The 15333-nt window shown below is 39.2% G+C and overlaps 1 protein-coding gene and 1 long non-coding RNA gene across 4 annotated transcripts in view; one reads left to right on the forward strand and one right to left on the reverse strand.

The window, feature by feature from the left end:
• Window positions 1–15333, reverse strand: part of Iqch (IQ motif containing H) — a 177594-nt gene that overhangs the window by 4940 nt on the left and 157321 nt on the right. For all 3 annotated transcript variants that reach the window (XM_031344193.1, XM_031344192.1, XM_031344191.1), the window contains one exon: window positions 2884–2945. In XM_031344193.1, the coding sequence (XP_031200053.1) occupies window positions 2884–2945 (62 nt within the window). The remainder of the gene's footprint in view (window positions 1–2883; window positions 2946–15333) is intronic.
• LOC116072691 lies at window positions 1545–2820 on the forward strand. Its single transcript, XR_004111541.1, has 2 exons — window positions 1545–1647; window positions 2367–2820. It is a non-coding gene; the product is annotated as an uncharacterized LOC116072691 (long non-coding RNA).

Here is a 15333-nt window from a genome sequence, read left to right on the forward strand (position 1 = left end):
ATTATATAGCCCTGGCTGGACTAGAACTCACAGAGATCTGCCTGCCATGTGCAGGGATTAAAGGCATGTACCATGATGTCTGGCATGAGTGGATTAATTTTTAATAAGTGTTACTTCCTAAGGGAGACCCTCAACACTTAAAGCAGATGCACCTTAGGTCAACTGCAGAGATGAAGATACTAGAGGAGACTGCATTCACAGTCATCACTGAAAACAAGCCTTCAAACCAAAGCCTCCGGGTTCCTAAAACTGGAGTTCAGTTGTTTTGTTTTTGTTGTTTGTTTGTTTATTTTGTCTTACCACTGGCTAACTTTGTGGAAGCTACCTAACTCTGAGTCTTCATCTCCTTTTTCTACCAATGAATGACTTGAACTAAAACAGTGATTCCCCAAATCCGAGGACAGGCCCACCTCTTCTATGAACAACCATTAGAAATAAATTTCTTTTATGAAGATAAATAAGCTGGGAGTGGTTGAACATGCCTTTAATCCTGACACTTGGGAGGCAGAGACAAACAGATCTCTGAGTTCCAGGCTGGCCTGGTCATGTTACATATTGGGTTCTACAAACAAAGAAGTAAATCATATCAAAATCAACTCCAGACTGAGTAATTTTGTAAAGTTATTTGTATTTTATTACCAGAATTAGTGTAAGACCCTGGGTCCGTAGGGCAACAGATTTCTGGCATCTACCAAAATTACCAAAACCAAGATCCGGGGTTGGGCGGCTAAGAATGTGTGTCTTCACTAAGCTTCTTTAGCATTTTTCATGTATACATGAGATCCATTTAAAAACTGTAGGTATGCGTGTGAATGTATGATATTTTGTCTACAACAGTTAAATGCCTTCTAAAAATTTTTTAGAATTTTCTTCATATTCCCCTTCCTTGTAATTTCTCCTCCAATTCTATATCTTCCAGAACTATCTTAGAATAACTGGAGTTGTGGTGAAGTTATTTCAGAAAAGTCAAACCACACGTCTGCTCTGTAGAGTCTTCTCTTGAAGTGTCTCCCCTTTTCCTAAAAGGATGGCTGACTGGTGCTCTACACCTGGCATCACATGATTTCAGGAACGCCAAACAAAGCCCATCTCCTAAAAAGCCTCTATTAAAGTCTTGGAGAAAATTAAGGATTATCTTCTTTTCTGTATAATTGTATAATATCTCTGGACACTTCCTTCTAAATACCTTATCCTTAACTGCCTGGTCTTCACAGCCTGGTGCAATTTCTTTTGTCTAGCTGTCAGTCTACCTCTGCATTCAGGTAGACACAAGTGAGAATTCAAGGGCATCTTCAATTGTGTCTATTCAGAAAAAGTAAATCAGCAATTTTTACAAACAAACAATTATGTACCTTAATGCACAAAAGTCCAATAACCATAACACAGCTAGGCTCCCCCTGCAAAGCTGCCACTTACTGTAACTAGTGAACAAAACATAGGGTAAGGGGCACTGCTTTGGGACCCAGACAAGTCACATCTCTTCTCTAAGCCTGTTTATGACCTATAATAATTACCAAGTTCCTTCCTTCTCTAACATTCTCTAGCTCGTGACTGTAGTAAGGGATGAGAAAATGAAGGGGTATACAACATAGCAGAAAAGGCAGAGAATCAGAAGTCTGTGTCAAAGGTGCCTTTTCAGTGGAATGTGTGAGTAGCAATGACTTCCTAGGAAGTACACTGATAGGACCACTTTTGCAGCTGAAGCTGGGATGCAGGTCAACACAAGGGTCAGGACCCTATCCCCTCCTTAGCTTTTCAGATTGTCTGTTTACTCTTTGTGGTTGAATTTTTCCTAATGATGTGAGCTGGTTGCCTCAGGTGACCTGTTTCTACCCACCTGAATCCTAAGTCTGGGTTTGGCCTGCCACCTTGACCTGTGTACATGAGGGCTTATCTAGTTGTAGCCCGAGGGTGCTTTGCCCTTTGTAATTCATCATTCATGCCAGCTGGTGGACAGTGAGAGTGCATATCTCTGTGTTCTGATTTTTAGTTCTTATATGTTCCTGAGCTTTTGTACTTGGAGCTTGCATCTCTCCCATTTAATTAGATTCCTACTCTGGAAAATACTAATTTTTAAAATTAGTTTGCCAACATCAAATCCAATTGGCCACTTTGTTTGCCTAGTCACAGTAATTGCCTTTTTGCCTTTGCATTGTTTCTGCCCTAGCATCACACTGGCACATCTGGAGAGTGTAAATGTCTAGGTTAGGGTTCAGAGCAAGGAGGCAGCTGAAGGATAGGATATCACTGGGAAGCAGAATGCAGCTCTCTTCTTAGCCCCTGTTAGATATGAATACCAGGACAGATGAAATGCATGCATGTTTGTGTGGATATTATAAATAGAGGCTTCATTTCCTGTATCACAGCACTAGATTAAACTGCAGCCGCATCCTACCTCCAAAGGGGAAGAAAGAGCATTTCCACATGCAGAAGCATCAGTAGGGCTGAATGGCTCTGCCCTGACGACTCTGTTCAGCACACAAATTCTCTGAGAAGATTGCATCCAAACCCAAACCAGCTCTAGCCCTAATTTCTGGAAGAATATCTGCCCGGGTCACCAGAGTACTATTCTAAGCATGCCAGAGTGACAACTAGCTTTTCACAACTGGGTCATCTGAACTAGGTCCCTGTGAGTAAGAGTTGAGCCTTCTATGTGTACAAGCTTATGTTAAATGTAGATTCCTACCTCATCATTGTGGATAACTAGATTTTGAAACCTGACACCAACATCTACAAGCACTTTGTGAAGTACCTGACGCTCTAAATAAGATCGACTTCTGATAAATAAGCATGCTGATTAAAATTCAAGAGAAGTGCCAACCTTGTTGATTGATATAGATATTTTTAAGCTTATTACATCTTATAGACATACTTCATACTTACAACATGCCCAACTTGTATCTCTTCAGAGATTCATATAGTATAAAAACAGTTCCTTGTCTGTCCTGTAAGTTTCAGTGAGAAGAAAACAAATAGCTTACTATATAGGAAACAAAGACAATATAGTGTACCACAGGTAACAAGACTGATAAGAATTGAAATCTAGAGCTGCCAGTAAGTACCATATAAAGGGGCTGCCCCAAGGAAAGGGAGTCACTATGCTCTAGTGTGGTACTTTTACTCTGTTCCTTACAATACCTATATTAGAATCATCTATTGCACCTGCTAAGACGGGATCTTCACAACATCATCTAAGCTCAGAATCCTTGGACTTGCCTTTTAGGTCCTTCTTGGCTGATTTATTACATCAAGAATTGAAGGGCTAGAGAGATGGCTCAGAGGTTAAGAGCACAGACTACTCTTCCAGAGGTCCTGAGTTCAATTCTCTGCAACTACATGGTGGCTCACAACCATCTGTAACAGGGATCCGATGCCCTCTTCTGGTGTGTGTGAAGATAGCTACAGTGTACTCACATACATGAAATAAACAAATCTTTTTTTTAAAAAAAAAAATTGAAAAACAGGTATATACACATATATATATAGAGAGAGAGAGAGAAAAAGAGGTGTATTTGTGTGTGTGTGTATGTGTGTGTGTGTGTGTGTGTGTGTAAAAGAATTTGAGGGTGAGGGAGATAGCTCAAGTGGTTAAGTGCTTATCTTACAAGCATGAAGATCAAAGGTTGATATCAAGGACTTACATATATGAAAGCTGGTTGAAGTGGCACACTAATGACCCTAGCATTGGTACATAGAGACAAGTTGATCCCTGGGGCTTGCTGGCTAGCCAGCCTAGCCTAATTGGTGAGTTCCAGGTTAGTGAGAAACTGAAGAATGACAGACAAGGCTGTCTGTCCTCTGACCACCACAGGCACATAGCCACACATGTACATGTAGTACCTGTACACACACACACATGAACATGTGCACACATATATACACAAAAGAATCTGAGCTTCAGGGGGAAATCATATCACATGCATAGCTTTATCACATAGATTTTATAAGACATTTTTATAGCTCTGTAAGAGATGGTTTAAAATACTATCTATGTTGGTTTGAAGGAGAATGGTCCCCATAGGCTCATATGTTTGACTGTTTGGTTCTATGTTGTTGGCAAGACTTTACCAAACTAAGCTTCCACCTTATAAAAAAGAAATGCCTAAGGAATCTTTTCCTAAAGCAATGGTTCTCTTCCTAATGCTGCAACCATTTAATACAGTTCCTTATGTTGTGGTGACCCCCAACCATAAAATTATTTTTACTGCTACTTCATAATTTTGTTACTGTTAGGAACTGTGATGTAAATATTTGATTTGCAGGATTGTCTTAGGTGATCCCTGTGAAAGGGACCTTCAGCCCACTGGTTGAGAACCATTGTCCTAAAGCAAAGGAAAGCTTACGTAACAAAGGAAAGCACTAACAGATCAAAGCTTATGCAATGTAATTCAAAGAGGAGGCCAAGTTCTACTCAGGCAGTAGACAACTTAGCAGCATCGGCCTTATGGTTCGGGTTTTAGAGTCAAGAAGGGGTTGTGAAATCTTTCTCCACGGTTAAGGAAAGCAGCTGAAGCAAGGTGTTGTGGCAGAGGAGTTTCTACATGGAGATCCAAGGTGCCACTTCATGAAAGTCAAGCTAGGATTGGGTTGGAGACTCTGCAATTTTGAGGATGCCAGATTAAGGAGGTATCTGTGAGGAAAACTGCAAACTAGGAGTAGAATCAACCCAAAAGAGAGAAGTATGTTGCAGTCAACAAAACTGGAAGGAATGGGAGATCCAAAGAGTTATCTAATCCCTTTGACATCAGACACAGAGCTGCAGGATTTGGAGTTTGTCCTGCTGGGTTTCAGTCTTGCTTTGGTTTAGTATTCTCTCACTATGCCTCCTTTCCTCCCTTTCGGAATGGTAATGTGTATTTGGTGCCACTGTATATTGTAAGTCTCTCTCTGCCTCCTGTTTGTGGATCAGATGTGAACTTTCAGCTACTGCTTTCATCACCATGCCTGCAGGTTCACTACCATGCTCTCCACCTTGATGGTGTGGACTCAGCCTCTGACACTCCAAGCAAAGCCCAATTAAATGTTTTTTCCGTAAGTTGCCTTGGACATGGCATCTCTTTACACCAGTTGAACAGTAATTAAGACAAATAGTTTAAATTGAAGTTTAGCTTTTAATGACTGCAACATTCAAAAGTTCAGTGCAAAGCTTGAGAGAGAGATGGCTTAGTGTTTAAGAGTACACACTGTTCTTGCAGAAAACCTTGATTCTGTTTGCACCACTCATATCAGGTACTCAAAACTATATAACTCCAGCTCCAGGGATCCAAGGGCCATCCTCTATCCTGTGAGGGCACCCACACCAGGAATATATGTTACCCCAAAAACATACCTACAAACAGACACACATACCCAGAATTACTAGATTCATGAGAACACAGACACACATAATTAGAAGTAAAGCTAAGAACTCAGCTTAGTTCTTTTGTAGCAGCCCTCTCTTTAGTTCTTTTGCAGCAGCCCTCTCAGTCTCTCTTCTAGCCCATCTCCATTCCTGTCTGTCATCTCCCGGCTTGTCATAGAAGCACTTCACAGTCACAACATTTGTCTGGGATCCAGAGAATGCAACAACAACCAAAGTATAGAACATCTACCCAACAAAGACTAGATATAGACACCAAGCCACCTTAAACATCATAACTTGAGACACAAAGATAGCAGTGCAAAACACAAACTTGAAGAGCCAAGGCAGCATGCCTTCTCTCTAAGTCTTTAACCCTGATGCAGTAGAGCCTGAGAAATGCAATATCTGTGAAACACAAGTCAAAGACTTCATGATAGCAATTATGAATATGTTCAAGGACCTTAAAGAGGATATGAATAAATCCCTTAATGAAGTCTGTGAAAACACAAACAGTTCAATGAAATAATGAAAGTAAAACAGAAAAATGGAATCATTAAAGAAAACCCAAAGTGAAATAAAACTGTAAATGAAAATTGTAGGATATCAAACAAAACCCTCAGAGGTAAGCCTTACCAACAGATTATGAGACATAGAAGAAAGAATCCTGAATGTTGAAGGTAAGGTTAAAAATAAATTAAGTTTGTAAAAAAAAAAAAAAAAAAAAAAAGTTGGGGCTGGAGAGATGGCCCAGTGGTTAAGAACACTGACTGCTTTTCCAGAGTTCCTGAGTTCAAATCCCAGCAACCACATGGTGGCTCACAACCATCTGTAATGGGATCCAATGCCCTCTTCTGGCATGTCTAAGAGAGCAACAGTGTACTCATATACATAAAATAAATAAATCTATTTTTAAAAAAAGTTAAACATAAAAGACAGTCCAGGCACAAAACATTCAGGAAATATGGGACACTATGAAACGTCAAAATTTATGAATAATAAGGATAAAGGAAGAAGAAGAAAGCCAAGACATGGAAATTTGTTTTGTTTTCTTTCAAGACAGGGTTTCTCTGTGTAGCCTTGACTACCCTGGAACTCACTCTGTAGACCAGGCTGGCCTCGAACTCAGAAATCCACCTGCCTCTGCCTCCCAAGTGCTGGGATTAAAGGTGTGCGCCACCACTGCCTGGCAGGAAAATATTTTTAAAAATACATAGAAAAATTCCCTAATCTAAAGGATTATTAGATTATTAGGTACCTCCTGAGAAGTAGGTACCTAAGGTAAAAGAAGTATATAGAGCACCAAAATGACAGGACCAGAGACGAAATTCCCCACAATACACAATAACAAAGATACTACATGTATAGAACAAAGGAAGTATATTAAAAGCTGCAAAGAAAAAAGCCCAAGTAACATATAAAGGCAGACCCATTAGATAACACATGGATTCTCAATGGAGACCATGAAAGCCAGGCCTGTGAGGAAATTTTACAAATTCTGAGAGACCACAGATGTCAGCCCATACTACAATTCCCAGCAGACTATCAATTATAACCAATAGAGAAAGAAAAACATTCTATGATAAAACCAAATTTAAGCAATTTTTATGTAACAAACAGTCCATCTCTCCAGAAGGCACTAAAAGGAAACCTTCTGTCTGAAGAGGTAACCACACCCAAGAAGATACAAGGAATACATATAATCTTAGAACAGTAAATCAAAAGAGGGAGGAAAGCAAATTGAGAGGAATAAATAAAAATGGCTCACTGAGGGAGGAGAGGCCCTTGGGCCTGAGGGTGTTCGATGCCCCAGTGAAGGGGAATGCCAGAGAGGAAAGAAGGGAGTGGGTGGGTGAGCACCCCCAAAGAGGCAGGGAGAGAGGGGAATGGTATAGGGGATTTCCAAAGGGGAGACCTGGAAAGGGGAAAACATTTGAAATGTAAATAAAGAAAATATCCAATGAAAAAACTTGCCAAAAAAATTTGCTCACTGAGAACTCTCCATATCAATGGTCTCAGTTCCTCGAATAAAAACACACTGTGGAGCTCTGAATACGCTTGGCCTATGGAAAGTGCTACATTAGGAGGTGTGGCCTTGTTAGAGGAAGTGCATCACAGGGTGGGGGTGGGGAGTTTGAGGGATCCCAATGCTCAATCTCTGCCCCTTGCAGGAGATAGTCAGATCAAGATGCAGAACTCTCGGGCTGGAGAGATGGCTTAGTGGTTAAGAGCACTTCCAGAGGTCCTGAGTTCAAATCCCAGCAACCACATGGTGGCTCACAACTATCTGTAATGTGATCTGGCACCCTCTTCTGGTGCATCTGAAGACAGCTACAGTGTACTTACATATAATAAATAATTTCCATTAAAAAAAAAAAAGATGCAGAACTCTCAGCTCCTTCTCCAGCACCATGTCTGCCTAGATGCTTAGATGTTGCCATGCTTCCTACCATGATGATGATGGACTGAACCTGTGAAACTGTAAGCTAGTCCTAATTAAATGTTGTCCCTTATAATAACTGCCTCCATTATGGTGTCTCTTCACAGCAATGGAAACCCAAACTAAGACAGATACAGACTAACATACTGAACTAGAAAAAGGGATCTTTCTTCTTGCTGAGCTCAAGAAATACCTCACCATCAAGCATAGACCTCATGATAAAGGAATGAATAAAGTATTCCAAAAAATAGATCCAAAAGCAAGTAGTTGTAGCCATTTTAATATCTGACAAAATAGACTTCAAACCAGATCTAATCAGAAAAGATAGGAAAGTATAATTCATACTCATCACAGAAAAAGTCCACCAAGAGGATACTGCAATTCTAAACATTTATGCTCCAACACAAGGGCATTCAAGTTCATAAAAGAAACATTACTACAGCTGAAAACACACACTGATCCTCACACAAGGATAGTGGGTGATTTCAGTATCCAACTCTTGCCAATAGACATTTCATTCAGACAAAAACTAAACAGAAATGCTGGAGCTCAATCACATCATAAATAGCCCTAGCCAACATTTACTGAAATTTCCACTGAAGCACAAACAGAATATACTTTTTTCTGAGCTGCTCCGGAAACTTTCTCCAAAATTGAACACTTACTTGCACACAAAGCAAGTCTCAACAAATATAAGAAAATTGAAATAACACCATTCCATCTGATCATGGATTAAAGCTAGATAGCAACAACAAAAGAAAGAAAGTGTATAAATTTATGGAAACTAAATAACTCACTACTAAATGAAAAATGTGTCAAATAGAAATCAAGAAGGGTATTAAAAACTTTAGAATTGAATGAAAATGAAAACACAACATACTCAGTCCTATGGGACACAATAATGCAGTTCTACGAATTCATAGCACCAAATGCCTATACCAAAAAAATCTTTAGAAAGCCAGATGGTGGTGGCAGTGGTGCACATATACCAGCACTCGGGAGGCAGAGGCAGGCAGATCTCTGAGTTGGAGGCCAGCCTGATCTACAGAGTGAGTTCCAGGACAGCCAAGGCTACACAGAGGAACCCTGTCTCAAAAATACATACATACATCCATACATGCATACATACATACGTACATACGTACATTAATATATAAATATATGACTAGATAAGTAAGTTGGGGTGATCTGATATTAGTAACTTTGTGATATACCTGAAAGCTCAAGAGCAAGAAGAAAAATGATAATAACCCAAAAGCATAGACACCAAGACATAATCAAACTCAGGGCTAATGTCAACGGAATGCAACCAAACAAGCAATGCAAAGAGTCCATGGAACAAAGAGTTGGGCGTTTGAGAAAATCAACAGGTTTGACAGATCTTTACCCAAATTAACTAAAAGACACAGAGAAGATCTACATTAATAAAATTAGAGATGAAAGGGGGCATTACTACAGACACTGAGAAAATACAGAGAATCATAAGGACGTACATTAAAAATCTATACTCCACGAAACTGGAAAATTTACATCAGTGACTGCCTTGACATATAGAGCATACCAAGGCTAAATCATGATCAATTAAGCAATTTAAACAGACCCATAGCCCCTAAATGAAATAGAAAGCAGTAATTAAAAGTTTCACAATCAAAACAAACAAATCAACGAACAACTCAAAGGCCAGACATATTTATTGCAGCATTCTCCCAACGCGTCAAAGGAGAATTAATGTCAGTATCCCCCAAATTATTTCACAAAATATAAACTGAAGACACCTTTCCTAAGTCTTCTTATGAGACCATTATTATACTGATACAACCATACAAAGACCCAACAATAAAAGAAAATTATAGCCGGGCAGTGTGGCACATGCCTTTATTTAATCCCAGCACTTGGGAGGCAGAGGCAGGTGGATTTCTGAGTTCAAGGCCAGCCTGGTCTACAGAGTGAGTTCCAGGACAGCCAGAGCTATACAGAGAAACCCTGTCTCAAAAAAACAAAACAAAACAAAAAACAAACAAAAAACAAAATCAAAAAAAAGAAAACAAAATTATAAACTAATATTCCTTATGAATATGGATGCAAAAAATCTCAATAAAATACTTTCAAACTCAATCCAAGAATACATAAAAATTGCTCACCATGATGAAGCTGGCTTCATTCCAGAGATGCAGGAATAGTTCAACATATATAAATCAATAAAAATGGTTAAAAAAGATGAAAACCAGATGATTATCTCATTAGATTCAGAAAAAATGTCTTTGACAAAATCCAACATCTCTCCAGAGAAATTAGGGTACAAGGGACACAGCTCAATAAGGACAATTTACAGTAAGCCCATAGCCAACATCAACTTAACCAGGGAGAAACTTGAAGTGTTTCCACTCCAGTCAGAGCAAGATAAGGAAGGGTGTTCACTCACTCTCTTCATACCTACTCAATATAGTACTTAAGGCTTAGACAAGTGAAGGACCTCAAGGGCATACAAATAGGAAAGGAAGAAGTCAAAGTATTTTTATTTGCAGGTGAAATGATTTTTATACAGAAAGACCCAAAAAACTCCACCAGAAAACATCTACAGCTGATAAATACTTTCAGCAAAGTAACAAGATACAAAACTAACACACAAAAGTCAATAGCCTTCAGTATGCAAATGACAGACTGAGAAAGAAATCAGGGAAACAGTACCTTTCAAAATAGCCCCACCAAAACAACAACAAAAAACCCTCGGGGATAGCTCTAACCAAGCAAATGAAAATCTTGTATAATAAACTCTTTAAGATTAAAGAAATTGAAAGATACCAGGAGATGGGAAGATCTGCCATCCTCATGGCTATACAATTAATACAGTGAAAATAGCCATCCTACCAAAAGCAATCTATAGATTCAATACAATCCCCATAAAATTTCAATACAATTCTTTACAGAAATTGAAAGAATAAATTTCACATTCACATGTAAATACAAAATGCCATAATAGCTAAAACAATTCTGAATAATAAACGAACAGCTGGAGGTATCACCATCCCAGATCTCAAGTTGTACTATAGCTATAATAATAAAAACAGCATGGTTACTGATATTAAACACACATGTTCATCGATGGACTAGACTTGAAGACCCAGATCATAAGTCAACACACAAAATTTTTGACAAGTAAAAAAAAATGCACACTAGAGAAAAGACAGCATCTTCAACAAATGGTTTTGGCTTATGGATGCATGTCGAAGAATGCAAATATTTATCATCCTGCACAAAACTCAATTCCAAATGGACCAAAGACATCAACATAAGACCATATACCCTGAATGTGGTAAAGACAAAGTGGGGAATAGGATTGAATTTATCAGCAAAGGAAGATACTTTCTGAACATGACAAGGATAGGACAGGTTGTAAGATCAACAATTAATAAATGGGACCTCATCAAGCTGAAAATCTTCTGTATGACAAAGGACAAGATCATCTGCAGCCTACAGAATGGAAAAAGATCTTTCCTAATCATATGTAGACATGATGTTTTTATACACAGTGTAACGTTTACCCTTGTGTTATTCGAATGCTGATTTCTCTGACCTCATAGCTTGTTTTAATCCAGACATGGCATTGTAATGCATTTCCTGTGTCAAGTTTATGTAAATAATTCTTACTATTTATCATCTACCTTGTCAATAAATACTAATCACCCAGTGGCTGGGCATGATAGAGAGTAGGGAGGAGGGACACACACACCAACCAGAGGAAGGAGAGGAGAGAGGGAAATTCAGATCACCAAAGAGAATAGAGGAATTGGAGCTGTAAAGAAGGGGTCCAAAGAACTGGATCAATAATAATATGCAAGTATTGTGGGGTGGGGCTGGGAGGTGGCCATATTAGCATAGAAATTTAAGGTAAATGATTTAACTGCTCAGCTATTGAGGTGCAGTTTTAAATAAATCTTAATGTTTCTGTATGTGGTTATTGAGGACTAGCATAAAGTAAAGAAATACAAATGTTGGATTAATTCACTGTTTACATTTATATTAAGAATAATTCGTTTACAATCATACATCTGATAGAGGCTTTATCTAAAATGTAAAGAATTTTTTAAAAACCTGAACTAAAAGAAATAAATAACCCAATATAAAAATGGGGTTCAGAACTAAGTAAAAGTTCTCAAACAGTGAAACACAAATGGCTGAGAAACACTTAAAGAAATGTCCAACATCTTTGGTCATCAGGGAAATACAAATTAAAGATACTTTGAGATTTTCCCTTATACCAGTCAGAATGGCTAAAGTCAATAAACCAAATGATAATATATACTGGTGAGAACAGGGAGGAGGGAACAATTATTCATTCCTAGTAGGAGTGCAAACTTGTTCAGCCACAATGGAAATCGGTTCCTTAGGATGCTGGGAATTGGTCTACTTTCAGATACAGGTATGCACTCTTGAGCATATGCCCAAAGAATTCTTCATCCTACTAAAGAGACATTTGCTGTGACTCTAGAGAACCCTGACTAATACACTTGCTCAATCATGTTTATTGCTATTATTTCATAATAGCCAGAAATTGGGAAACAGCTTAGATGTTCATTAACTAATGAATGCATAATGAAAATATACTACATTTACACAATGGAATATTAGTCAGCTGTTAATAAAAATGAAATTATAAATTCACAAGTAAATAGATGAAACTAGAAAAACATTATCCTGACTAAGATAACCCAGATTTCAAAGCACAAATATGCTATGTATTCTCATGTATGTAGATGTTAGCTTTTACGCCTCTGATAGGCATGCTATAATCTGTATAACCACAGGATTTAGTTATAGAGTAAGGGGCAAGGGGAAGATCTACTAGGAAAAGAGAAATAGAGTATGTAGTTATAGAGAGACAGTGGGGAGACTGTAACAGAAGAATTAAACAGGGTGAGGGATAGAAGAGAGAGGTAAAGAAAGGGATCTGAGGAACATCAATTGACACTAAAGGCCACTGAAAAGACAACCACTGTAGAGGCTTCCTAAAATATACACATAGATAAGAAGAACACAAGTGGAATCACAAAGTAATAGGTGAAGACAGTGCCCCAACTAAACTCTTATGCTACCAAGTAAAACCTCCAGTGCCAGGGACTGGTAAGCGTGGCCAAAGGTAGCCCATGGAAACTTCCAAATACCACAGGCTATTGCCAAGACTATTGGTTTACTGTCCACAACCTGATGGTGAGAACCTATTGCTGAAGACAACACTTACATATGTCATCACACATGGAGAAGTCAGGCTGGTACCAGCTGAAGCTTCTACTGCATACTGTTGGAGGAGAGAAGGAATACCTCTCAGCTACAATCCCTGTGAACTATAGCAGTGACCAATCCATAACATATACTGGCAAAATAATGGCACAAATGTTATGGGGGTAAACCAATCACTTTCTGATTCTAGTCCATGACATGGAACTGATTGTACTAAAGTGGCCAAGAACCTGAGTCTTCATGTGCCTAGGAAAACCTAATACTATTATTCCACTAAAGGAATATAGCAATAAAATGACCCCTGGTAACTTACTGATCTATCCACAGAACTGTGCCTCACTGTGCCATTATCAGAGAAGCATCTTGCAGTAGGCGGGAACTACACAAGAGACCCTCAAATGGACAGTGTGCAGAATGACAGACTTTGGAGTCAGTCAATGCTAAATGTGTCTTCATCAAAGCCCTCCGCTCATATCTCAGGGAGCTATATGGAAGGGGGAAGGAAGACCATAAGAGCCAGAGGTGATAGATGACACCAATGAAGCGCACAACTGATGTTTTTTTCAAGACAGGGTTTCTCTGTTTAATAGCCTTGACCATCCTAGACTCACTTTGTAGACTAGACTGGCCTTGAACTCAGAGATCTGCCTGCCTCTGCCTCTTGAGTCTGTCAAGACAGGAAGGATGGCCAGAAGTCACGAAGAATGCCTGTAGTCTAGGAAGTAAGCAGGTGAAGCAGGAATTACTATGAATTTAACCTTCAGAGCAAGGTCTTGTCTCAGAAAACCAAATGATGAGAGAGAGAGAGAGACAGACAGACAGACAGACAGAGACAGAGACTGACAGAGACAGAGACAGACAGAGAGACACATAGAGAGAGACAGAGAGACAGACAGACAGACAGAGAGACAGAGAGAGACAGAGAGACAGAGGGAGAGACAGAGAGAGAGAGACATAGAGAGAGAGGAAGAGGAGGAGGAGGAGGAGGAGGAGGAGGAGGAAAAGGGGAAGGGGAAGGAAAGAGGAGGAGGAAGAGGAATGATGGTAGAAGGTTCTTACTAGGGATAGATTTCTGCATTAATGTTTAAAATTAAGAAATATGAGAGCTAGGCTGGTGAGATGGCTCAGCAGGTAAGAGCACTGACTGCTCTTACGAAGGTCCTGAGTTCAAATCCCAGCAACCACATGGTGGCTCACAACCACCTGTAGTGAGATCTGACACCCTCTTCTGGTGTGTCAGAAGACAGCAACAGTGTACTCATTTATAATAATAAATAAATCTTTGGGCCAGAGCAAGCAGGAATTGAGTGAGTGGAGTTGACTGGAGTGAACGGGCCGATCAGAGCAAGTGGGGCTGACTGGAGCGAGCAGGGCCGACCAAAGTGAGCAGAGATCCTAAAATTCAATTCCCAAAAGTCACATGAAGGCTCACAACCATCTGTACAGTGTATAACAGTGTATAACAGCTATATAACCAGTGTACTCATATACATAAAATAAATAAATAAATCTTAAAAAAGGAAAAGAAATATGAGAGCCCATTTCAGAAAAAAATCAGGCAATAATACAGCTGGGAAATTTGTAAAATACCAACATCATCAGATGATTCTCTCTTCCTTCAGCATTCTCTGTGCTTGTCTCTGTCTCTGTTACTCTGTCTCTCTGTCTGTCTCTGTCTCTGTCTCTGTCTCTCTCTCTCTCTCTTTCTCTCACACATACACACACATATTGTATGTTGCCCCTAATCCATATATATGTGTGTGTACATATGATACATTTATCTCTATATATTTATATGTATAATATAAATTTTTATTTATAGATCCATAATTATTTGTTTTTGCTTTCTTTCTGGTTATCCTCTCTGATTTTGTCAAATGGGTTCTTTTATCTCGCCTTTGCTTCTGGTTCTACTTTTCTTCTTTGTGTTGTTCCATTTCACTGTTGCCCCTAATCCATATTTCTCTTCACCCTTTCATCTTTCATCCTTTGTAAGTTACTGAACATGAGCAAACCTGCGGGTGAGTCGGGGAACTCTGATGGCTGTCTGTGGTGCCTCTCTCTCCATCCTCTCTGTAGCTTTCCCTAGCAAGGCTCCTGACCCTCACTGGATCATCTTCCTCTGCACAATGTGTCTGCTCCCCTGGCCCATGGCAACACATTTTCCCTGTAAAATTTGCTCTTAGTTGTAGGATCATGGCTGATGAGGTTTATCCTAGGCGTGATTATTGCTAATTAAAAACTTTTCCCTTAACTAGGGAGGTGGCTTGTAAGAGAACAACAAAGTGAGACTGAATGCTTTGCTTGACATTTGTAA

Source organism: Mastomys coucha, unplaced genomic scaffold (assembly GCF_008632895.1).
Source record: "Mastomys coucha isolate ucsf_1 unplaced genomic scaffold, UCSF_Mcou_1 pScaffold23, whole genome shotgun sequence".
In the NCBI taxonomy this organism is placed as follows: Eukaryota; Metazoa; Chordata; class Mammalia; order Rodentia; family Muridae; genus Mastomys; species Mastomys coucha.